The 25,617-nt window shown below is 32.8% G+C and overlaps 3 protein-coding genes and 3 long non-coding RNA genes across 7 annotated transcripts; 3 read left to right on the top strand and 3 right to left on the bottom strand.

Annotated features, from left to right (window-relative positions):
- Positions 1-264: 264 nt before the first annotated feature.
- Positions 265-2,723, top strand: LOC107958287 (probable WRKY transcription factor 31). Its single transcript, NM_001327672.2, has 6 exons — positions 265-747; positions 860-931; positions 1,063-1,227; positions 1,348-1,719; positions 1,810-1,923; positions 2,025-2,723. Exons 1-6 carry the CDS (start codon positions 403-405, stop codon positions 2,640-2,642), a joined length of 1,686 nt encoding a protein of 561 aa, NP_001314601.2. The 5' UTR covers positions 265-402; the 3' UTR covers positions 2,643-2,723.
- A 3,509-nt stretch (positions 2,724-6,232) lies between these two features.
- LOC107958288 (uncharacterized) lies at positions 6,233-10,067 on the top strand. 2 transcript variants are annotated; one of them, XR_005927156.1, is made up of 8 exons: positions 6,233-6,399; positions 6,523-6,719; positions 7,373-7,581; positions 7,673-7,745; positions 8,552-8,633; positions 9,354-9,451; positions 9,554-9,677; positions 10,021-10,067. It is a non-coding gene; the product is annotated as an uncharacterized lncRNA (long non-coding RNA). The 2 variants fall into 2 exon arrangements; XR_005927155.1 differs by having other exon boundaries at positions 6,233-6,719.
- Positions 10,068-16,256: 6,189 nt separating this feature from the next.
- On the bottom strand, positions 16,257-17,041 carry LOC107961308 (uncharacterized). Its single transcript, XR_001701252.2, has 2 exons — positions 16,889-17,041; positions 16,257-16,574 (listed from the first exon to the last, which is right to left on the bottom strand). It is a non-coding gene; the product is annotated as an uncharacterized lncRNA (long non-coding RNA).
- LOC121229416 (uncharacterized) lies at positions 16,581-20,705 on the top strand. Its single transcript, XR_005927157.1, has 2 exons — positions 16,581-16,764; positions 20,003-20,705. It is a non-coding gene; the product is annotated as an uncharacterized lncRNA (long non-coding RNA).
- A 1,682-nt stretch (positions 20,706-22,387) lies between these two features.
- Positions 22,388-22,786, bottom strand: LOC107961309 (stigma-specific STIG1-like protein 1). The gene has a single exon (XM_016897476.2). The coding sequence runs from the start codon at positions 22,784-22,786 to the stop codon at positions 22,388-22,390; it is 399 nt and encodes a 132-aa protein (XP_016752965.1).
- Positions 22,787-23,899: 1,113 nt separating this feature from the next.
- Positions 23,900-25,231, bottom strand: LOC121229417 (stigma-specific STIG1-like protein 1). Its single transcript, XM_041113663.1, has 2 exons — positions 25,035-25,231; positions 23,900-24,491 (listed from the first exon to the last, which is right to left on the bottom strand). The coding sequence occupies exons 1-2, from the start codon at positions 25,180-25,182 to the stop codon at positions 24,196-24,198; spliced, it is 444 nt and encodes a 147-aa protein (XP_040969597.1). The 5' UTR covers positions 25,183-25,231; the 3' UTR covers positions 23,900-24,195.
- Between the last annotated feature and the right edge of the window lie 386 nt (positions 25,232-25,617).

Here is a 25,617-nt window from a genome sequence, read left to right on the forward strand (position 1 = left end):
GGGCTAAAGAAAGTGGTGTATCCGTTTCTTAGTTATTTCACTCGTCGTTGCCTTGGCCTTTCTATATTTAGTGTCTCAGGGTGAAAATGAAAGGTGGGATTCAACTTGCCAGATGGCAAGCTGACGCACCATCTGACGTAAAAATTATTGAAAATAAAATCCGTCAAATTATGAAAAATCCAAAATTGTAATATGTATACTCCAGCTATCTGGTCTACGTTCCAAACCCCTTTTTATTGGCGACCCCTTTGCACCGGAAAGAAGACTTGAAAGACTTTGTAACACATATTAAACACCTTCCCAATTCTCATCTCTCCATTTTCTTTTTCTTCTTTCAACTCCCCATCTTTAATTTGGTCTCTCTGATCTGGTTCAAGTCTTGTTACAGTTGTTAGGTTATTTATGGAGAAGGGATGGGGCCTTACCCTTGGTAATTCTGATCCTGTGTCTAGTTTCTTCCACAACAAAACTAATTCCACCGCTGGACCAGTCTTCCGGTTAAAACAGCACCCAGACATGTTACAGTTCCCTGTTAGCCTTGCTGGCTCCAGGGAGGACCGCCCTGGAACCTCCTCTTCCTCCTCACCTGCCTCCGATGACAACCGGGTGGCGGTTGATGAGGTCGACTTTTTCTCCGATAAGAAACACGGGGTTGTTGATGAAAAGAAAACCGGTACTGTCACCGTCAAGACGGAGACTACTTCTCATGGTAGAGACGGTCCAAGCTCTGATCATTTGGATGTAAATGTAAGTGTTTTATTTTTTATTCTTCTTTTAAAAAAATCCTAAAAAGCAATTAATTTACAGTTGGACTAGATTATTGACGATGAAGCTTTTTTTGTTTTGTTTCTAACTATAGACTGGGTTGCATCTTCTTACGGTTGATGGTGGTAAATCATCGGAAACGGAGGATAAGCGAGAAAAGAATGCGGTACGAGGATGTCTCTAAACGTGAAACATTTTTTTTTCTTGCTTTTGGTTCTATATGAATCGTCAAGCTAGCTACATATATGCCCAAGGAATCTTCGCCCACTGAATGACAATTTTTTCACTTGATTTCAGCTGGCGGAATTACAAGCTGAGTTCAAACGTGTGAATGCAGAAAATCAGAAGTTAAGAAACATGATTAGTCATGTCAGCAACAACTACACTGCTCTCCAGATGCACCTTGTCACCTTAATGCAACAACACAGGAACCGTGAAGCCAAAAGCACCCAAGAACATGAGGTGATTTTATAATTCTTCTCTCACGTTTGTATTCTTTTTAGGATCATAGGAACTGAGCAAAACATAATAGTATCAGTTGTTATTCAAATTGGTGACATAAAATATCTTGGATGGATTCAGATTCAAGAAGTGAAATCCGAAGTTAAAAAAGATGAGGTGGTAGTGCCTAGACAATTTATGGAACTAGTCCCACATTCAGGCACAGCTGAGACAGATGAGATGACTCATCCTTCATCAGAAGAAAGAACGCGTTCAGGGTCTCCTCCGAACAACGTAGAAGTTGCATCCAAGGATTCTATCAAAGGCAAAAATGAAATTTCTCAGTTTAATCAGGAGGAGCGGGCTGGCAAGAGAGAAGAAAGCCCAGAATCTGATGGCTGGGGTCCTAACAAAGCCCAAAAGCTGAATCCCGCAAAGCCAATTGAACAATCTACAGAGGCCACCATGAGGAAAGCTCGTGTTTCTGTTCGAGCTCGATCGGAAGCTCCCATGGTATGTTATTGTGAAGATTCCAATCGATGGATATGAAGTTATTGTTAAATTGTTTGGAAACTAATCTATTGATTTGTTAATCTGATACAGATCAGTGATGGGTGTCAATGGAGAAAATATGGACAAAAGATGGCGAAAGGAAACCCCTGTCCTCGAGCTTATTACCGATGCACCATGGCAGTTGGTTGTCCTGTCCGAAAACAAGTACGTTTCAATCTTTTTCAATGATCTCTTGTTTTGAACTTTGCCTAGATTTATTTGTTTCAAGGCCAGAAACTGATTGGTATATTCACGGTGATGATCAGGTTCAACGCTGCGCTGAAGATAGAACAATATTGATAACAACATACGAGGGCAACCACAATCACCCACTTCCTCCAGCTGCCATGGCAATGGCATCAACAACATCAGCAGCAGCTAGCATGTTGCTTTCAGGGTCAATGCCCAGTGCAGACGGGATCATGAACCCAAATTTGCTTGCCAGGACCATCCTTCCATCCTCCAGCATGGCAACCATTTCAGCTTCCGCTCCATTCCCAACTGTAACATTGGACCTTACTCAATCACCCAATCCTCTTAAATTCCAAAGACCGCCTCCCCAATTCGATGGCCCTTTTTCCGGCCTACCCCAAAACTTAGCCTCACTTTCTGCCCCTCAATTGCCTCAAGCTTTTGGTCAACCACCGTTTAATCAGTCAAAATTCTCAGGCCTGCAGTTGTCTAAAGACATGGGGTCTTCACAGTTGGGCCACCCACAATTGCAGCAGCCTCAGCTTCCCACGCTGGCTGACAAAGTAAGCGCTGCCACTGCTGCTATCACCACTGATCCCAGTTTCACCGCCGCCCTCGCTGCTGCCATCACCTCCATTATTGGTGGTGCTCACCCAAATAGTAGCAGCAACACTTCCAACAACGACAAGTAATGCCAACACCACAAGCAGCAGTCAATAGATCAGTAGGTTTTTTTCCCCGTAAATTATTTAGAGACGACTTCTTTATTGAACCCAATTTCCTTGTTATTATTATTTTTTTCTCAATGTTCTTTAATTGGGGGATTAGGTGGAGATTACATGTTTATATCTTTTTGTACTTTGTTATGGGAGAGGGTTAGTAAACGTACACAAACTTCATTATTTTTTCTTATTGCTGTTTCATTTCAATAATCCAATTCAGAATTTCCAAGTAAAAATACACAGAAAAACATGACCATAATTTCCTTTTCCAATGCGTAATGCATCTAATTTCTTAAATCCATTTTTTAACTTATTTGTCAAGAACAATAAACAATAATATCTTCACAACAAGGTAAAATGATTGAATGCTACATTTACAAGAAAACAAAAGATTAATCTTAAAGAATAATAATAAAAGAAAAAGAATATTACAACTAACGTAAAAATAAGATTCCTAGAAAAAAAAACAAAATGAATAATTTCTCAATTGGAATATTATTACGTTCTGTCATAAACAGTCAAGAAAATACGGCTACCACCGTTTGACACGTAATTCATTTGCACCGAGAAGAACCAGATGAGAACCAAGGCAGTGGACTTTAGAACGAGACTTCCAGGCAACAACGTGATTGCATTGAAACGAAAATAAAAGAAAATTGAAGGGGATAATAATTACCATTAATTATCTTTGGGGTTGGTTAGAGGTCAAACATGTTCAATGAAGAAGATGTCGGGTAGTAGTATCGTGGATTGTGGTGTGGAACAATTTATTTTATTGGACAAGTGAGATACGATTGTTGACTTTTGGATCCCATCCCACTTGATTGACATATGATCCAGACCTGCCATGTTCCACGGAGGGGGAAGTGGGGGGAAAACCCTAATGTCGAACTTCGTGGGCATGGTGTAGGTCGCACCGTACAATTTCTAATAAGTATTTCATAAAGTTTATCAACTTAGAGCCTTCAGCGTGGGACTCATCACGCCCCCACGTGCTTCCATGTGAACGTACCAGCCCTCTCTCGATCCCTTTAATTCTTTCTTCTAGTTCTAGGGACTTTTATTATAAATTTAGAGATGGATAAATTAAGATGGTGAAATCTGTTGCACCATGCATGAGTTTCAAGCCGCCTAGCTAGAATGGTGTTAGTACAAAGTGGGTGTCATGGCATTGATTACATCAATCCTATCATTGCCACCTAAAGTAATAATGTTCGAAAATCGTTTGCATGAATTCCGCACTACACCAAAACGGGCTTTTAGCAGCGTTTTTAGTGGCGTTTGAATAAAAAACGCCGCTAAAGATCGAGCATTAGTGACGCTTCCTGGAAAACGCCGCTAACAATAAGCAATAGCGGCGTTTTTTAAAAAGCGCCGCAAAAAACCTAATCCAAAACAATGCAGTTTTGTGAGCTTTGTGGATTTAGCGGCGTTTTTAAGGAAGCGCCGCTAATGCTCAGGGCTTTAGCGGCGTTTTTGAGAAAGCGCCGCAAAAAACATAATCCAAAACGACGCAGTTTTGTGAGCTTTGTGGATTTAGCGGCATTTTTAAGGAAGCGCCGCTAATGCTCAGGGCTTTAGCGGCGTTTTTGAGAAAGCGCCGCAAAAAAACCTAATCCAAAACGATGCAGTTTTGTGAGCTTTGTGGATTTAGCGGCATTTTTAAGGAAGCGCCGCTAATGCTCACGGCTTTAGCGGCGTTTTTGAGATAGCGCTGCAAAAAACCTAATGTAAAACGACGCAGTTTTTGTGAGCTTTCGGGGATTTAGCGGCGTTTTTAAGAAAGCGCCGCTAATGCTCAGGGCTTTAGCGGCGTTTTTGGGAAAGCGCCGCAAAAAACCTAATCCAAAACGACGCCGTTTTGTGAGCTTTCGGAGATTTAGCGGCGTTTTTTAGAAAGCGCCGCAAAAAACCTAAGCCAAAACTACACCTTTTTTTGCGCTTTCGGGGATTTAGCGGTGTTTAATTGATTTATTATTTATATTAATTATTTAAAATTGAACTTATTTCTAATTAAATATTTAAAATCTTCAGAAAAAAATAACACGTGGAAATAATTTGAAATAAAACACATGGAAAAATTAAAAGACTATTAGTTAAAATAATTTTAAAATTTTTTGGGTACATGGTTACTAATTATTTTTTAATTTATATAATAAAAAATTTCTTATATAATCGTAAAAGAGATATTATTAATTTTAAAATATTGAATTAATTATCACTATAGTTTAGGGTTTTCAATTTAGGGTATATAATTTTATTTAAGATTTAAGGTCGGTTTAAGAGATCATATTTTAAGGTTTTAGTTAGGGAGTATTTATGGATTTAGGGATTATGGATTAATAGGGATTATGGTTTAATTAAGGGTTGGGATTTAAGGCTCAGGGGTTAGGGGTTTAGGAGTTAGATGTTAGCTAGGGGTTAAGAGTTAGGGATTTAGGGGCTTAAGGTTTCAGGGGTCAGGTTAGGGTTTTGGGTTTAGATTATTATTATATTTAAAATATGTTATTATGTAGTTGTAAAAGATAATAATAAAATTGTTTAGGGTTTTTAATTAGTTTAGAGTATATGATAAATTTAATATTTAAGGCCGGTTTAGGGGTTCATATTTAAAGGTTTAGGGACTACTATATATATGGATTTAGGGATTATGGATTAGGTATTATGGTTTAATTAAGGGACGTTGGTCGAGATTTAAGGTTTAGGGGTTAAGAGTTTAGGGGTTAGACGTTAGTGGCTAAGAGTTAGGGATTTAGGGTTTAGAGTTTTAAGGGTCGGGTTAGGGTTTTGGGTTTAGATTTTTATTTATATTTTAAATATGTTATTATGTAATTGTAAAAGATGTATAATTTAGGGTTTAAATTATGCCTTGAAAGAGATGTATATAATAGATAGACTTAAATATTTATATCATTTCAATGGTTCATTTAGGGTTTAATAAGTTAAAGTTTACTTGAGATTTGGAATTTTATACAATTAATTAATGTTTTTATATTTAAAAAAATTGAATCTAAACCATTTGATATATTTAAATATTACCATAAATCGAATTAATAAATAAGTTTAAAAAAGTAATAGATTGCTACGGATAATGTAAGTATAATTATTAAATTTGGAGAGGGCCAATTTATAAGAAATAAAATTAAAATACAAAAATAATAATGAAATAAAAACACTAAACTTTTAATTTTATCTAATTTTTATAAATATTACTTAAAAAACTAAAATTTTTAAATTTATCTAATTTTTATAAATATAACTTAAAAAAACCTATGTATTAAAATTTTCCAAAACGGCGCCGTTTCAATAAAGAATTTCATTTATTAGTGGCGTTTTTGTCCAAAATGCCGCAAAAAAATTCTTAATAATATAGACAAAACTGTGTAGTTTTTGGCTACGAATTTAATGGATTTCGCGTCGCTAGAAGAAAAACGCCACTAAAGGTCATCATTAGCGGCGCTACGCTAAAAGCGCCGCAAAATTTCATTGTTTTTTTTTTGTTTAAACAAAACGGTGTTGTTTTTTATGAGCATTAGTGGCGCTATGATATAAACGCCGCAAAGTTCGAAAAACTATGTATTAAAAACTATGATTTTTTGTGGCGTTTTTTGTAAAACGCCACAAATACTTTTAAAAGAATCGCGCCATATTATTCCCAAATTTTCGAAATCCCTAATTTCCCCCTGAAACCCCTAACTTTACAAAATGCAGACTTCTACTGTTCCAGGTTAGCTATTCTATTCTACTGTCCTCTGGTTTCAGTTTTTAGTTCTAGGTTTCCTCTTAAAATTCCCTCCCACACACTCTTTTTTGTTCTTTTGTTTTTCATTTTCATGGTTCACACACTTAGAGAGACCCAAACCGACGCTTCGCCAGACACAAATCGTGGGAAGACAAAGTTGTAAAACGAATATAAAGAAAAGGGGGAAGGGGTTGAAAGGTGGCTCCTTCTTGCTTAGTTGTGTTCCAAAATAGATGGGGGCTTTGGCGCCAGCCCTTTCCACTTGGATACCTGAAGATGACCTTCTTTTGAAGAACGCTATTGAGGTACTTGCCTTTTCTTTTCTCCTTCATTGGTTTTTAAGAAAAGGAATAAAATAAAGATTGGGTCTTTTTCATACTTGTTTCAGGAATTGGTTTTACTTGTGGTCTCAATTCGACTTTTTTTCTGTTCGTATTTGCTGTCAACTTGAAGTCTTCTTTGTTTTTCTAGTAGCTAGAAAATAATGCATTTTTTTCTTTTAAATTTCTCGCCCGTTCTATTTCCTTGTTTTATTTATTAGAGTTGCTGAGCTTATTTACGTGTCCTTTTTAGTCTTTTGGATGTATGGCACTGCCACTGTTCTAGTCTTCAAATTCTGGGTTTATTGTGTTAAAACGTGGATTCATTGCAATATAAGTTGGTTGTGTTAAAAAAAATTATACGATTCTTGCATTATGTTTATAAAGTTAGGATATTCATAAGATTATCCTCATGTTGTTGTTGTTTCAGAGGAATTCTATTGCATAATGCCAAAATTTGTCAATAGATAGATTGCTTGTGAGAATGCGATGTAGAAATATTACTAATAAACATGGTTTGCGCTGTGCCAAAGTGTTTCTATTCATGGATGCAAGTAGCTTTTCTAGAACATGAAATGACATTACTCTGGTTGGTCTGGTAGTGCCCTTATTTGCAAAGAGTGCATGAATATCAACAGGAAAATGGGATCCAAATTGTGCATTTAGCATGAATATCAAGAGGAGCAGCATCCTTAAAGATCCTTTACCTGTAAATGGCTTCAAATAAAGTGTCTGAATATTTGGAAGAATGAATCTTGAAGTTCGTATGAAGATATTGGAAGATAAAGTTGACAACGAAACCATCAACTGGATGATGGAGAACTTTAAACTCTCAGTCAAACAACAGGTAAATTCAATCTTACTTTTAAAAGAACTTGATTACATAGGTAGTAATCTCCAATCACACTCTTAAATAAAGGTTTCATTCACTTCTATAGATTGAGGCTGTTTTAACCAAGGACGAACTTCAACACCTTGCTTTCTTATGCAAATCCGAAGTTGATTCAATTGGTAGGTTAACTGCTGGAATCTTGTGGTTGCTCAAGCTTGAAAAATGTGCTGCTCTCATCACTGAATCATCTAATTCTGAGTCTTCCCTGGTGAACCTTACTAACATTAAAGAACTTAAACAGAAACTGGATAACATGCATAGTTTACTGCTGCAATTGCGGGTTCAAATTTGAATTTCTTTATCAAAAAATATTTGCTTTTGATCATATATTTTTACTCATTCTTTATGTATATAGTAAACATACTATAATTACATGTCCGAGTATATGAGGTTTATTAAGCATTGATGAAAGAAATTTAGTTGGTGTAATCCGAAATTTTGTTCATGTTTTTTTTACTTAGTTATAAATAAGGTAACAGCTAGTTCAATCAGTTCAATCATCGGATTTTAATTATTTTTGAGAATTTTTTTAAAAAAATTGAGGTTTTTTCATTATATTTTAGTTCATTTTCATCCTTTGTTTTTTGAAAAAAATTATGATATTTTTTTATGCATTGCTTGAAGTAATTTTAAAATTTTGGGGGGTTAAAAGTAAAATTTTAACAAAATTTAACGAAATTGAGAGATTAAAATTGATATTATTCCATTTAACGAAAGGTGTAAGGCCATTGTTTGCCCCTAAGCATATATTCTGAATATATTCATAGACATTCATATATCCAAATGAAAATATTAATCTTTATAATAAAAAATTGAAAAAATAATTAATCAACTTTATCTTCCAAAGTGTTTCTATTCGTCCTATGAATTGTGTTTCTACTTTATTGAACCCTGTTTCAGTCTATTTCTTTGTACCCTTTTGCAGGCTGGTGCTTCTTTGGAATCTCTTGCTAAGGGTACTAAGAACTCAATGGGCTTGTCAACAATTGCACTGAATTGCACAGAAGGTGGTCATATTTATTTTCTTTATGAAAATTTTCTTCGCTTCATTTTCTTTGATATTTTATTTTGTTTTTTAGTATTTTTTCCTCTTTATTTTGATTTTAATTTTTTTTCATATTTGAAGAATCTTCTATTGTTTTCTATATACTCATTTCTTGATCGGAGTTTGGTTTTAATTTATGTCAGTTTGAATGTCCCAGCAGTAGTGACAGTGGCTTGTGGTTTTTCATAATTTTATTGTTAAACTCTTCTAATTTCTTTAAAAAATAAAAGAAATGTATAGTATATTTTAGTCGCTGATATTTTGTTTGAAAATTTATCTAATCTCCTTTGTACTTAATTTTTTCTATTGTTGGTCGGGATCCACTTATTGAGGTGTTTGTCGACAACCCTCCGGATTATTTTCTTTTACATAAAGCAACTAACCTTTTCCCACTAACCTTTTCCCACACCTAATCTGTTTTAAGTTCTTCATGATTGAACTTGAATGTTTCATGGTATGTAAGCTGATCAAGGTATAATAACGCATAGACTGAGAGTCCAGTCATGTTGGCTTCATATTTGGTGGCAAATTCCGTAAATAGTATTATGTTTTCTAAACAGGGATTCATTAGTACTTTGTAGTTTGTATAAGTGACATTCTAATTTTGTCCATGATTTCTTTGTTTACTGTAAATGTTTTAATATGCTTTTCTCTTGCCGTCTATCATTTTCCCCTTTTGCAGGTAGCTATTAGTTTGGAGAAGGCCGCATTATCTGACGAATATTTTATTAAGAGGAAGCTTTATCCAAATGTTGATTTCTATTTTGGGTTAATATATCGGTAAGATAAGATTAATTTCACTGCTCACTTTGAGAAACTAGACGAATGTATAAGATATATTTTAGATGTTAGACCAGTGACAATTGAGGTTTTATTCAATAGGGCCATGGGATTTCCACCAGAGTTCTTCACTGTGTTATTTGCAATCCCTCGAATGGCTGGGTACTTGGCACACTGGCACGAGTCTCTAGATGATCCCGATACAAAGATAATAAGACCCCAACAGGTCAGTCAATACTTCAGGACTCAAAACCTATTTTATTATAATTATACTTATGATCATGATTGTGGAACCGAAATAAGCAACGAGGCATGTTATTTTCTTCTAGTGTAGTGTGATTCCATATTCTTGGTTGGGAAAATCCCTACCAACTTTGACTTGCTATGCTGCTATGTTTTATCTGGTACTCAATAAAAACCCTAAATAGTTGGCTATGAATTTTTCTGCTTTTTTTCTCAGCATCCAAAAGTATAGTTCTTTTTTTTTTCATTTATTTTAGGTGAACGATTGTAGTAGAAGATCTCATGGGAATTTAGTTTAATTGATGAATGCTACTGTGGTATAACAGCAAAAATTGTGAGAGTGAAGGAGGGGGAAAGAAGATGAAAGCAAAAAGGAAACTTGGTGATAGTGTAGACGTAAAACGGGACTTAAAACGGCAGAGGGTTGTGGATTCACCATCTTCACCTCCTGAAGAGTCACTGTGCCTTATAATGACGATGAAGATGATGAAAGGAGAGCATTGAATCACATAGGCAGCAGAGAAGAAGATGGTCACAGAGTTGAAAGTGAAGAAGAAGATGATGAAGATGAAGATGAAGATGATCCATTTCAGTTTAATTTCAAAGGGTTTTTGAATTTCCATTTTAGTCTATAAATTTTACATTTTGAACTTGTGCATTTTTTTTTGCAATCAATTAGTTGCACTATTTGAACTTGTAATTTTGCTATTTAAATATTAACATAATTTTTCAATATTTTGACTAAAAAATTAATTTATTATATGATTAAATACTATCTTTTTAACTAAAAGTATATATTTAATACTAATTAATTTTTTATATTAATAATGTTTTATTTTAATATTTAATATTTCTAAATGTTTTTTAAAAGTTAGTGGCGTTTTTTCATAAACGCTGCCAAAGAATGGTGTTTTTAGCGGCGTTTGTAATCAAAGCGTCGCTAAAGGTCTTTGATATATAGTGGCGTTTGTGGTAAAAGCGTCGCTAAAGGTCTTGAGCTATAGTGGCGTTTGTTAGAAAAGCGCCGCTAAAGATCCCAAGTTATAGCGGCGTTTATTTCTAAAAGCGCCGCTAAAGTTTGCGGCGATGACAACAGTGGCATTTTTTGCAGCGCTTTCAAAAATGCCGCAAATACTTTTAGCGGCGCTAAACAGCGCCGCTAAAGGTATTAAAAAACGCCGCTAAAAATCTGTTTTGGTGTAGTGCCGTGTTGTGCGAGCGTCGGAGATTTTAGGTTTCAAAGGGTATTTAATATTAAACTTGAAAGATAAAAGGCAGCCATCACATGGTATAATTTCAAGTCCCAATGTTGAATGTAAAGACTTAAAGACTTCATAAAACAAACAAGATTTGTATATGACATTGTCATTATACTTATCTCTAATTTCATTTCCTTTGATTTTTCTCAAGTGGAACAATTTCCACCGCCTTTGTTTTAATCTACGAATGGGGATAAGATTGCTCCTTTTACTTTTTATTATAACTGAGAAAAAGAAACATACATCTGTCCCTTTTAAAAGTACAGGTTCCTGTACACTTGCCTCAAAACAACTAAATATTTGATCTAGTGAAGCGTACAGGAGGTTCAGATTTGTGGTACATTTAAAATGGTAAATTTTTAGTTTAAATTTTTTATAATTTATAAAATTTTAAATTAATAAAGGTAAAATTATATTTTGACCTTTCAAAATCAATAAGAATTTAATTTAACCCTTTGAAAGTTATAAAAATATAAACTATTAAAACAATAAAATTATATTTTTACTATCATAAAAATATATAATTTATAATTCCAATCTCCAAAAAAATTTCAGGCCCGGCCACTTTTTAGCAACATCGTATGTTGATCTAAAAAGTTTGAATCCCCGGATTGAATTATAGGAATAAACTCTATGAATTGCGAGTAATTTGTTTTTACTAAATATGCATGAATTAACTGTACATGTATAAAAAAGGAAAAAAAATACAATAATTTCTTAAACAAAATAGAGGCAAATTCCATTTTATATTCAGCCCTCCATATATATTGTCTTAGTTTATATGTATTTATGTTATTATGTTTTTAATTTGTGTTGTTATTACTATTATTTTTAATGTGATATTGCCACTGTATTTTTTTCACACATAAAAAAATAAAAATTACAAATTTCAATAAATTCATTTCAGTTAATTATTTTTGAAAAGGTTTCGGTACAATTGAGTCAAAGTTGTGGTCTATTAGCTTGGTGTTCATTTTCTTTATAAATAAATCGGGTTCAATTCACAATTGTACCAAAAAAACTTTGATTAATTGTAACATCTTTAACACCCTAATAATATAAATATGAGAATTATATATTGATAGAAATAAATCTGAGCTATTGACTAAATTGTAAATGAGTGAAAATTAATTGAGCTAAAATGGAATTAAGTAAAAGTAATGGATTAAAATATAAATTTTAAAAAATGAAGGACCAAAAGTAAAAATATTCTAAAAGTAGAAAGGACCAAAGTATAAAATAAATTAGTAAGTAGGGACTAAATAATAATTTAAGTGTAGTGATAAATGGAAGTAAAGTGAACTTTAAAGTGAGAATATAGTGACTAATAAAAAGGGTTGAAATTGCAAAATATGCAAAAATAGAGAAAGTAAGGTAAATCACTGTTTTGATGTTGGAACGAAACATTATGAGAAAGTGAGAAAGTGTGTTATGTTTCATGTATGAGGGAAATATTATTATAGTGTTTATTGAATTTTTATAATAAGGATTAAATTAAAAAAAATTAAAATATGTAAGTTATGTTCTGAAATGTAAATTTGAAGCTAATTTTGTTATATTTGTCTATGTAGACAAGATATAAACTAGTAGGATATAGATGGCATGCCGTTAGAAAATATCCAGTGCACTCTCTATTCTATTAATGCATTTCAGTGCCACTCTGTTCTATTTATGCACTTTGGTGCATCTCTACATTAATTTTCGTATATCCCGCATGTTCTGTTAAGTCTACATTAGACATATGTTAAATATTAAAGGACACAATAAAACAATAATGAATCTGACAAGGTTATACGTAATGACCTGATAGTCACGGGTAATCGAAAAGTGTATTTCGAGTCTCTGTTTTCGTAAAACGGATTCGTAAATATTTAATAAAAATATTTACGAAACTAGTTGTATAGTTAATTAGGTTTTGATTAGGTGAATTTGCATGAATTGAGAGTAAATAGGTATAAAGACTAAATTGCATAAAGGGTAAAAGTTGAATTATAGATTAAAGAAAAATTAAAGGGACCAAAGGAGCAATTATGCCAATGGTCATAATTGAGGCGGCATAACATTAAAACAAGTGAAAAAAATTGATAGATATTATAATAAAATATATTTACTTAATAATTAAGTATATATATTATAATAATATATAATAATATATAATAAAAGCAAAAAAAATGAAAGAAATGGGAGAAAAGTTAGGGATTTCAAAGTTTAAAGTTTAATTGGTAAGTTAAATTAGTCCATTTTCTTATAATTTTTATGTTTTTAGAATCTTAGAACTAAATACTACTCAACTCTTGTCAAAATTTTATAAATTATTGAGTTTTTAAATGTTGTCTATGTTGAATAATTAGAGTATTATGGACTAAATTGATAGGTTTTTAAGTTAGAAATGAAAAAGGATTAAATTGTGGAATAAATTGTAAATTTTGTGTGTTAGGGATTAAATTGTAAAAAAAATGAAATTTAGGGATTTGAGTGAAATAAGAGAGTTGAATTTAGTTTAGAGTGGAAATTAAATGAAAATATAGAATTAATTGTGAAGAAATAAAGTTAGTCTTGGTTTAGGGACTAAATTGAAATTTAGGTAAATGTGGAATAAAAATTTAAAATATTCAATGTGAAATTGAATTGTATTGTATTGATGAATTTTAATTGTTTCAATTCCGTAGTTAATGTTGTGCCGGAAACCTAGGCTAAAAAAGGAAAAGATAAAGTCGACAAGGAGTAGCTCGGAAATTTTGATTTGTATTTCTATAATCCGAATCTAAATATTATTTGTTGTATTTTTTACTTAATGATTATGGTAAGTGAATGTGGTGAGTAATTAGCATTTTGATATTGAATTGAATGTATGTGAATTTGTGATTAATGTGCTATTTGAATATTGAATGATTATGGCATTTGAAAAATGAATTGAAACTCTATTAACTGTATCGGGCTGAGTCGAATATAGATGACATGCCATTAGATTGGAAGAGTTCAGGGATTTCTTCGACTTCGAGTTGATGAGACACTGGGTGTCAATTTACTACTTCGGATTAATTCGATGAGGCACTGGGTGCCAATTTACTTCGGTTTAGCCGATGAGACACTGGGTGTCAATTTATTACTTCGAATTATCCAATGAGGCACTAGGTGCCAAAATGGTGTGTTTTGGTTGGATCCGTGTATCCGTTCGAGTCCGAGTCGTGTTAATAGGGGTAAATGAATAATAAAATTTTATAATTGATCTTGAAATGACATGATATATATGTGGAATGAAAATGAGATATTGAATTGAAATATGGATTGAGACACATGAATTGTGTATTCATGAATTGCATATGGAATGAACAATATTGCTGCTTTAATGATATGTGTATCATATTGAGAAAAGCTACTATATAGCAAATGATGAGAATTGAGTATGGTATGAATGATGTATTTATGAAGTGAAAAATTGAATGACTAATGCCATTGTATAAATTAATGTTGTTTTTAATATTCAATTGTATTTATAATTAAAATGTACATATTATATTATCTTTTGTCTATAAATATTCGGATTATAGAAATACCACTGAGTTTTTACTCAGCTTACGGTTTGTTTTCCATGCGCAGGTTAGGTACTTAAGTTGATCGTTGATTCAGCATCCATCAACAATCCTGAACTCAAAACGTGGTGAAATATATTTCTTTTTTTGTCGGCATGTACCTAAGGTGTCTAAACATTAAGTATTATAATAATAGTTATTTTGTGGTTTGATTGTAAATGAGGTTATAAGTTTAATTTTGGTTGGTTTTACATATATAAAATATACATTTGTTTTTTAAGCCATATTATGGCATGGTAAATTGAACCAAATCTAAATATATGCATGTGAATTTAAGTTAGTGTTGAAGTGCTTATGAACTAGGTAAAATGGATTGGATTTGGTATGTTTATAATTTGGATTAAAATGATGCTTTGATGACTTGTTTTGATGATATGAAATGTTTGTATTTGATCTGTTATGTCCGGTAATACTTACTCCATAACTCTGTTCCGACGACGAATAAGGGTTAGGGGTGTTATATTATATGTAATTGAAAGAAAATAATAGTGAATTAAATTATATTGAATAGGATATAACAAGCAGTTCTAATGTTATCAAGTTCCAAACTTACGTAATATAATATTAATATACATTGTTTATATTTATTTAATGTAAAGGTAAGATTAATTCTTGTTATATTTACTAAGCTTTCATAAGCGTAACGCGTTATTTTCTAATGTGTAAGTAAAAGATTGATTTGAAGTGTTATAATAAGGATTCGATTTTGAGACTTCTCAAGATTTAGAAGTAAGAATATATATTATGGTATGAGCTATGGTGTAATGAATTTAGTTGGGATATGTCTTGAACATATGATGAATAATATGATAATTATAAGGTATTAAATGATTTATGAATCTTGGTTAATGTTGGAATTGATTGTGGACAATTCAATATGATGAAATGTTTAAAAGCATATTGTTTAGGTCCCTATCTCAGGCCTCGAGACATAAAAACTTCGAAGCTAAAAATCTACAGTAATAGGGTCATGTCTCAAGACATACTGAATTTTGTCGCGAGACAAAAGCTCAATTATCTTGACACCTATATTCATTTGTCTTGAGATAGGGCAATTTTGAAGCTAAATATCTACAATGCCTCGAGATAGTCAAATCTTGGTCTCGAGACATATAAGCCTGCAATTGAAAATTTTTAATCGAGTTAAAAGAGACTCGAAATGAATTTGATATGGAATTATATTTTAACATTAGTCTAATTATGTCCTTAAAAATGTAATGTGGCTTTGGTAAAAGTCCAAATTATAAGTCTTTGATATTGTAAACAATGTTCAATACTAAATGTAATATTTATTACTTGAGCTTTCTCAAATAAAGAATATTAATTAATTCAACTAATGATAATTCGATTTAATTAATAACAGACCTGATTAGTTGAACACCCAAAGCAGGTGATCCATATTATCCATGGGTTTAAATAAAAAGAGGAGAGAAAAAATTAATAGAAGTTTAAATGGGTGCACTTCACTACTATAATTATATTAAGGTTTTCTAATCCCTAGCATGTAGGTTAGGTCTGGGCTATGGATACCAGCTTTTGCATAATATGCAATAAGTTTCCAAGCGGTGACCGTCAATAAAGGTAGACTTAACCTTGGAAATTAAATTGATGGCTTCCCATTGTGATCTGGTTCTGTCGCATGCATTATTAAGTTGTTGGAAATTCTTTCCAACTTACCCGAAGCTTTCAAGGGTCTTAATTTCCATCATGTTGAACCTGAAATCTAACTTATTTGTTCCTTTCGTAATCTTAATTAGCAGTACTGCATGTTATCAAGATGAGATGACATGATGACTGTACAGCCCAAATTCTTGCCCGGGCCCAATATAACATCCCAGCCCAAATACCAAAACTCAGCTAAAACCCAAAAATATTCCAAGCCCAAAAATTAACAGCCCAAATACAACCCAAAATCAAAAAAAAAAGAAGAAAAAAAGAAAAAACCCTAATCTCTTCACCTATCAGCCGCACTTGTCCCATCCACCACCGACGTCTGCCATCACCTACTCAGCACTGCCCCAACTACTCCTGCAAAAGGAACACGCAAACAATATGAAATAATATAAAAATACATGTAAAGGCTTTATAAAAGCCGAAGAGATCAGATTGTAAAGATGTTGGGATTTTTCTTTTTCAAAATACAAAAGAAAGAACATCATCAAAAAGACTCAAACACTAACTCAAAAATCAGAGCAAGATATATCAAAGACAATCAAAGGTCTATTTACTTTTCTATTTTATTTTTATTTTTTTCACTCTTCGAATTTGCTTGTACATATAATCTTTATTCTATTAAAAACAATATATATATATTAGATATAAATATATAAAAAAATAATTACCTCTAGGCGATTTCCGGCCACCGTGTACTGTAGCCGGCACGGCGGAGCCACGGTGGGGGGTGGCCGGATCCCTTGGCCGGTTCTGGATTTTCCCCAGAGAGAAAATCCCCTTTTCCCTATTTTTTTTCTTCTCAAACTCAGAAAAAATGAAATTTTCAAAAAAAATTCAACTTTTATAATCCTCCGGCATGACGTCGTTTTAGGGCAAACACTTAACACACAAAACGGCGTCGTTTAGTTACCCAGACCCGAGACCCGACATCAACCCGCCTAGGATCCGCGTGTTTTTGGACTGAGGGTCTGTTTGCGCCCTTAGTCCCTCCTCTTTTGAGGCCGGTTTCAATGTGGTCCCATTCCCCTTTCTTTCCTTTTTAATTCCACCCTTGAAGTTTCGTCATTGTTTCATTTTAGTCCCGTGTGAAGCGCAGCGTTTTGAGGGAAAGGGAAAATTTCTTTTTTTAGTCCCCTATGTCATTTGCGCCCTTCAAATGGGTCCCTCCTCTTTTATTTTTGATTTGGCCCTAAAACTTCATTTTTGTTTCGAATTTAGTCCTTTTTTAGATTTAATTTAATTTATACATTACTTTTACCATTTTTTAATTATTTTTAATATTATTTATTATTACATTTACCATTACCGTTATTATTATTATTATTAGTATATTTTTACTATTATTAGAATTATTTTTTTAGTTTCAATTGATACTTATATATTTATATATTTTATGTATATATTTATAGTTATTTTTCAATATTATTATTATTCCTAGTAAATATATGTATACATATTGAAATACTATATTATACATATATTTTAATACCACGTTATATACATATTATTATTATATCTATTTTTTATCCTTATTATATTTGTTATTAATATTAGTATATGTTTTATTACATGTGTATATATCTTTAAATATATATATATGTATATATTTATGTAATATTATTAATAATTTTTTTTAACATTATTATCATTTCTAAGATATATGTGTATCGTATATGCTTTTATATATATATTATGTATATATCGTTAGTATTATTAGTTATATGTTTTTTATCCTATTTCATGTACATATTTTTATATTATCCTTATTATCATTATTAATATTAGCATATGTTTTATTATATGTATATATCTTTAATGAATATATATATTTGTGTAATATTATTGATAGTTGTTTTTTTAAACATTATTATTATTTCTAATATGTATATACTATGTAAATATTTTAATAATATATTATGTATACATTTTTTTATATATTACGTATATATATCTTTTAATATTGTATTTTTATTATTATGTATATATTTTTTTTATTTCTATTATTACGTATATATTTTAATACATATATGTATATATTTATATATCGTTATTATTGGTTATTTTTTTTATATATTATTACTGTTTTCAATAAATATTGTATATATTTTTAATCTAGTATTATATGTTTTACATATATATGTTCCCTACTATTTCATATTTACATTATCACTATTATTATCATGTTTAATATCATATGTATTGTTAACGTTTTATACTATTATTATTTATATTATTATTATTATTATTATCGTTTTCGCTATCATTTTTATTTTCATTTTCATTTTGCCATGTTTTATTTATTTTTATTTATTTATTTACTTATGTATTCGATCATTTTATTTTCCTCATGCATTTGTTTATATTTACATATTACTAGCCTTGTTATTATTTCATTTTTTATAATTGCTCATATTATTTTTTTTGACACTGTCGCACTTATTATTATGTTATTATATATATTAATACCATAATTTGCTTTTATGTTTTACTATAAATCACGTTATATTTTTTTACTCAATACATTAAAATAATTCTTTCATAAAAGTAATATTCCGTATTTGATAATTCGAGACAATTGTGTCCTAACTTACTGGGTTTCGATTTTTCTCATTTAACCTAAATAACGGAATATTCTTTTAAATCAATACGAGTTTTGAAATAAATGCTTACTCTCGAAGGTGCGAGGTGTTGTGTCCTAACTTACTGAATACGACATCTTGTTACCTCGAGATAAGAGCTTTTGTAAATAAAGGCAATATTCGGTATTAAGAAATTCGAGAAAACGTGCCCTAACTTACTGGGTTTCGACTTTTCTCGTTTACCCTAAATAACAAAACATCCTTTTAAAAAAATTAGAATACATTAATTTTAAATAAAAGCAAGCTCATTCTCAAAGTTCGAGATGTCGTGTCCTAACTTACTGGACGTGACATTTTATTACTTCGAGATGAAAGAGTCCTTAACATCTGTTTTAATTTATTCGATCATTTTTAAATTAGCATTAGTACAAAGAGGGATCGTAGTTTAAATTCTTTCAAGTTTTCAAATCTTCGACACTAAGACACTAATTAATCAACTAGGTACCAATTTTGGGCGTATGGAGGGTGCTAATCCTTCCTCGTGCGTAACCGACTCCCGAACCTGTTTTCTTGATTTGCACGAACCAAAATCGTTGTTTAAATAAGTCAAACCATTTATTAAAAACAATCACTTTTACGAGGTGACCCGATCACACCTCGTCAAAAAGATTGGTGGCGACTCCTCTATTCGTTTTAGTTTTCAAAATTCAAGTCGGTTTTCCTTTTTTTTCAAAAAAATGGTTACGACAATGACGATGATGAAAAACAGAAAGTAATGAAGAGTAACGGAGGGGTTCTTGCTCCTCCATTTTAAAGTGATGTTATAAACTAAGCCTTAATTTGATTCATATCCATGACTTTCTCAGGGGCAATGCTAGGATCGCAGTATGCTATCTCAATGTAGTACTATTTTTAACATTACATTTTACATACTAGAGGAAATAAAACCAAATAATAAATTTAAACATCTGCGAGTACATCAATGATGCTTCGCCTTTTATTTTTTACTTATTACTGATACACAAATATTCCGAAGCTATAATAAAACCGAAACTCGATCAATTTCATCTCCTGCCGGCAACACACTTGGCTTGTCATATCCAAACGAGCTTAAAATGTGCAGCAGCCAATTTTTATGCATAACTGCACATACCATATAGACATGAGCTTCCTTTACCACAATTATTGTTGCATCCTCCACAGTGCTTCTCGTTGGATAACGGGCTCACGCACTTCCCTTCACAGCAAATCTTGGAGTAGTTACATGTCCTGCCACACCTCCCACAGTTGTATTGGTCTGTCTTGAGGTCTACGCATCTTCTGTTGCAGCAAAACTGGCCCTTGGTGCTGCAAATTTCAGGGCGTTTGTCGCATGTGAAGAAAGGACGAAACCCACCTGCTCCTCCAAATGAGGTCGGCATTTGGCTATCTGCCAGACGACGATAATCAGAATTTTCGCTAATGCTGGTGGAGAGAGTAATGGCCTCCAAGGCCATTACCATAGCCAACATAAAGAAAAGTTTGACGAATTTCATGCTTTTCCGAATATGAACTTAAGCTTATAAAAACAGCGGAAATATAGATATGAATGGTTTGGATATGGTGAAGAACGTAAGCATCCATGGCGGTATTTATATAGAAGAAACGAAGCTAGAGGTAATCAGAATTTACTGCAGTGCATGGTATTGGGATCCATGGGAAGCTGCTTTTGGTTAATTTGTGGGTAGTCTAATCCAATGAGTACAGGAAATTGAAGTAACCGAAATTAGGCCTCATGCATTAATGAAGAAAACATAGTTGAAATTTTGGATGTAGGTAGGCAAATCACCTCTTTGTTATCAGTTTAATGGTAATTTACACTTTCACGAACCTTGAATTTGATATTTCACGGACCTTTTGATGGTCACCTTTTGAGCTCAAAATATTTACTTTACATTTTGAGTTTGAGTATATGATAGAAATTAATTATGCAATAAAATTAATTTTTTATAGAACACAAATCAATAAATCAAAGGTTAACATATATTTTAAGTTTTTGTATTTTTCATAAATTTAAAATTTATCACTATACTTTTATTTTTAGGAATACAATTACTCTTTTTTTCAAATTTTAAAATTTAAGTTTAGCTGTTAATACTATTAAAATTATTTTGTTAAATTCAGGTTTATTAGTCCTTTATTTAGTTATATGACTACCAAGTGAGTATTTGCTTTTATTTCAAAATGTGACATCAACAAATTTAACAAAAAAAATTTAACAATTTTAATAATTAGACTTAAATTTTAAAACCTGAAAAGTAAAGAGAGTTAATTTCTAAAAATAAAAATAAAAATATAGAGACTAAATTACAAATCTATAAAGAGTATAAGCACTTATAACATATTTTCACCACACCAGATAACATATTTCATCAACTTTCCACTCACAAACAAACATAAGCTTTCGATCTAGTTTGTTTGCCAAAAAGAAACTAAACTAGATTATTATTATAAATGATAAAACTTGCAAAAAATTTAATTTAACAAAATAATTTTAACAAGTTTAACAGCTTAACCTAAATTTTTAAATCTAAAAAGTAGCACCTAAATTTCTAAAATTAAAAATAAAGAAATTAAATTTTAAATTTACAAAGAATAAATAAAATTACCACATATTTTAACCTAAAAATAGAGTTAATGAGTATATGTCCATATCATTCAAAATTCTTTCTACATAACCTACTCATTCAAAATTCTTTCTACATAACCTACTCAAAGCTTTTCGGTTCTTATTCGATCAAACCGAAATTTGATTCATGTTTATGAAAATACTATTGTTGAGTGTTTTTCTTGTGTGTCTTCGTGTTAAGGAGAATTGTGTATTTATAAAACACGAATAATGTTCATCGAAGTGACGTCCTAGGTAAGTTCCATGCATCCTAACACGTATGCTATCCTAAACTTAACATGTATGCTGATCTAGACTTAACACATGCTCGTTGGTTCACTCGTTTGACTTCGCACCCTCTACCTGCGAACACCTAGGGACATGCGAGCTAGGCTTACGAGCCCTCCTCGCGAGCCCCTAATATACGAGTCGTGAGTTGGTAGTTCGGATCATATTCGGATTTCGAATCGGTAATGAGAAATTTCATAACAATTACTGATTAAGATAATTATTTGTTCTTTTCGAGATCTTAATTTGTAAAGTAGGTTATCAAGAAGAAATCATGACACATCAAATTATGAAAAGAGATAGTACGAAGAATTATGCTGGAATTCTTGTTTTTCCAAATTAAAGTGATGCTGGGAAGCCTTTATTGAATTGACTTTCATTACTCTCAGCTCAGGGTTAATGCTGGGGACGTAGTATGCAATTGCTACCACGACACACTCCATATTTTTAGTTAGGTTATATGTATATATGGAGATGGAGAAAAACAAAGCTTCTTTAAATATCTGCGGGCACATCACTGGTGCATCGCCCTTTATTTATTACTTATTACTGATACACACAATATTCCAGATCTATAATAAAAGGAAACTCGATCTCTTTCAGCTTTTGAAGCACACTTAAGCTCGTCATGTCCAAACGAGCTGCAACCAATTTTATGCGTAACTGCACATCCCATATAGACACGAGCTGCCTTTACCACAGTTATTGTTGCACCCTCCACAGTGCTTCTCGTTAGATAACGGGCTCACGCACTTCCCTTCACAGCAAATCTTGGAATAGCTACATGTCTTGCCACACCTCCCACAGTTGAATTGGTCTGTCTTGAGGTCTACGCATCTTCTGTTGCAGCAAAACTGGCCTTTTGTGCCGCAAATTTCAGGGCGTTTGTCGCATGTGAAGAAAGGACGAAACCCACCTGCTCCTCCAAACGAGGTTGCCATTTGGCTACCTGCCAGACGATGATCAGAATTTTCGCTAGTGCTAGCGGAGAGAGTAATGGCCGCCAAGGCCATTACCATAGCCAACATAAAGAAAAGATTGAGTAACTTCATGTCTTTCCGAATATGCAATTAAGCTTATCAAAAAGTTGGTAATGTCGATATGAATGGTTTGGATATGGAGAAGAAGGTAAGGATCATGGTAGTCTATATATAGAAGAAATCAAAATTGACAGCATTGCTTGGTATTTGGATCCATGGGAAGCTGCTTTTGGTTAATTACTGGATAGTCTAATCCAACGAGCACAGAAAACTGAAGAAGTTAGGCCTCTTGAATTAATGAAGAAGGCATAATTAGATAATTGAAATTTTGGCCGTAGGTTGGCCGATGAGACTCTTTGTTATCATTTTGATAATAACTTATACTTTCCAGTTGCACGCACCTAGATTCTCAGCTTTTATGTTACGCTTTGAGTTCTAAATATATTATTGTCTAACAAAAACAATTGCATACAGTTTTACTTTCTTTTTTTTGCTAGCCCATACAACAAAAGGAACTGCCTTAATAGAAATCAGATTCCAATATAGGCATCCTAAAGTTAAATCCCCTGCCAACGAACCACACGCCTCATGCTATTCACCTCCCTCCACCCCATAAGACTTACAATCAAAGCTATCCTTCCTTACGCCATATATTCCATTGCCTCCATGGACAACTTCTATGATTAATCATCAATAACAAAGCCGACAGAGCTGACAAAAATAAGTTTTCATCAACTTTCCAGTTTTGTTTGCCAAAATGAAACTAAAGGCTAATATTTGTTCAATGAGTAATTCTCTCGTAATTTTAATTTTATCCATTTCCCCTTTCATTTTTGTTCTGTATATATGTATATATATACTCACAAGTCACAAGTAATGTGTTTGTTTATATTGGATGGAAGGGAAAGTGATGGAATTAGCCCTTTACACGGTCTTCTTCTTCAACACATGTACATCCTCTCTTTTCTTCCAACTAAAGATGCTGTATACGAATCAATGTTTTGTAGGTGGAAAGATTTATGGATTCCAGTCACAGACCTTCGTTTCCTTTGACGACAACTAATTAACTGATGATGATGGTCATACGGTTAGACGTGATCGAGTCCATTCGTGTTTTATTGATCGCGGACATGGAGAATTAAATAGTACTCGGTCAATCACAACAACAAGAACAATGTTCATTACTTACGTGAACAATCAAATGTTGCGGATATCTTTAATTTCATATTTATGAATACATTAGTCAACAACAATGTAAAAACAAATGTTGTGGATATCTTTTCAAATAGTAACATGAAATCATTGAAACAATAATTAAATTTAAATTAAAAAATAACTACATCTAGCGAAACCCAACACCAAGCTGTGAAGGCTCGCCCTTATTTATTAATGGTAATTTCAATGACTATATACGACATAAACATATGGTAGCTGCTAGTCATTTAATCAAATATCTCACAGAGGGAAATCTGCCAGAGTTTCTACGCATAGCTGCACATCCCATACAGACATTTACTTCCTTTCGTGCATCTATTGTAGCAATCCCCACAATGCAGTCTGTTGGACATTGGATTCACACACTTCCCTTTGCAGCAAATCTCCGAGTACTTACACTTCTTACCACACTTCCCGCAGTTGAACCTGTCCCACATCACATTCACACATTTTCTCTTGCAGCAATCAGGCCCAGGGCTGCCTGCCGCGCGACACACTCTCGGGTATTTGTTACACGTCATCATGGCCTGAGGTTTTTGAGCAAGAAACCGGCTCATAATCCCAACTGTTGCGCGGAAGCGTGTGAAAGAGTAAAATTATTGTACTGAAAAATCACACTAATTTCAATTCCCAGGAAAGAGAGGTGGATCACGAGGATCGCTTACATACCAGATCTTTCCTAGCCAGAATATCCCTCTATCGTAATTTAATAGCACAATAAATCACTACAATGACACTTGCAAAATATGCAGAACAAAAAATAAAGAACACTAGAATTTTAACGAGGTTCAGCAAATTTTGCCTACGTCCTCGAGCACTACCAAATATATTTCACTCCAAAAATACAAGTGAAAGTTTACAAATAGGGAGAGAGAACAATTGCCTTAAGTAGAGAATGGCAAGTGTGGGATGAAGAAAGTAAGAAATGGTTAGACCTATTTATAGTTGAGGTTCAAGGATCAACTTGCAATGTCCCTATACAATTAGGGACCAAAATTGCAATTATCCTATGCCAACTTTTAACCCAACTTGCCAACCAATTTTACTTTCTACTTTCGGTGCCCACCCTTTTTTGACTTTTCAAACAATGGGTGGGTTCCAATACCAACAGAAGTGGGTTCGGCTTGGCTACGATCTCCGTCACCATCATTGTCGACAAACAACGGTTCATTGCCAGATGGTGTGGCGGAGAGATTGGTGATGGCCAAGGCCATTAACAAGACAAACAAAATGAAGATGTGGAGAGCTTTCATGTTTGAGAGGTGATGGAAAAATAATACGATATGCTTTGGATAATTGGGTGTGATATTATGTACAGGAATTTATAGACAAGATTGGAGGGTGACATTGCATATTATAAGGCAAACGGAGTTCGTTTTTAAGTAGAAAACAATTTTTTGCATGGTTTGGTTCTGGGCCGAGATTGCTGTTAGTGGGGTGGTCCAATTCGACGTGTGTTTTCAAAATATATAAGTAAACTATGAGTTAGGCGTCCCAAGAAAAATTATACCTAAAAATTAGGTGAATTTCATCCGCTTGTATTTCTATGAACAACTATCATTTTCTTAGCCACTTCATGGTTTCATAGGTTGAGTTTTTAGATTAATTTTTATTTTTGTTTCTGTGTGGTCAACATTCAACTTTTTTTTTTCTCAACGTTCATGTATAAATGCCAGAATATATCTAAA

The sequence above is a fragment of the Gossypium hirsutum genome, chromosome A05, assembly GCF_007990345.1.
Source record: "Gossypium hirsutum isolate 1008001.06 chromosome A05, Gossypium_hirsutum_v2.1, whole genome shotgun sequence".
Lineage (NCBI taxonomy): Eukaryota > Viridiplantae > Streptophyta > Magnoliopsida > Malvales > Malvaceae > Gossypium > Gossypium hirsutum.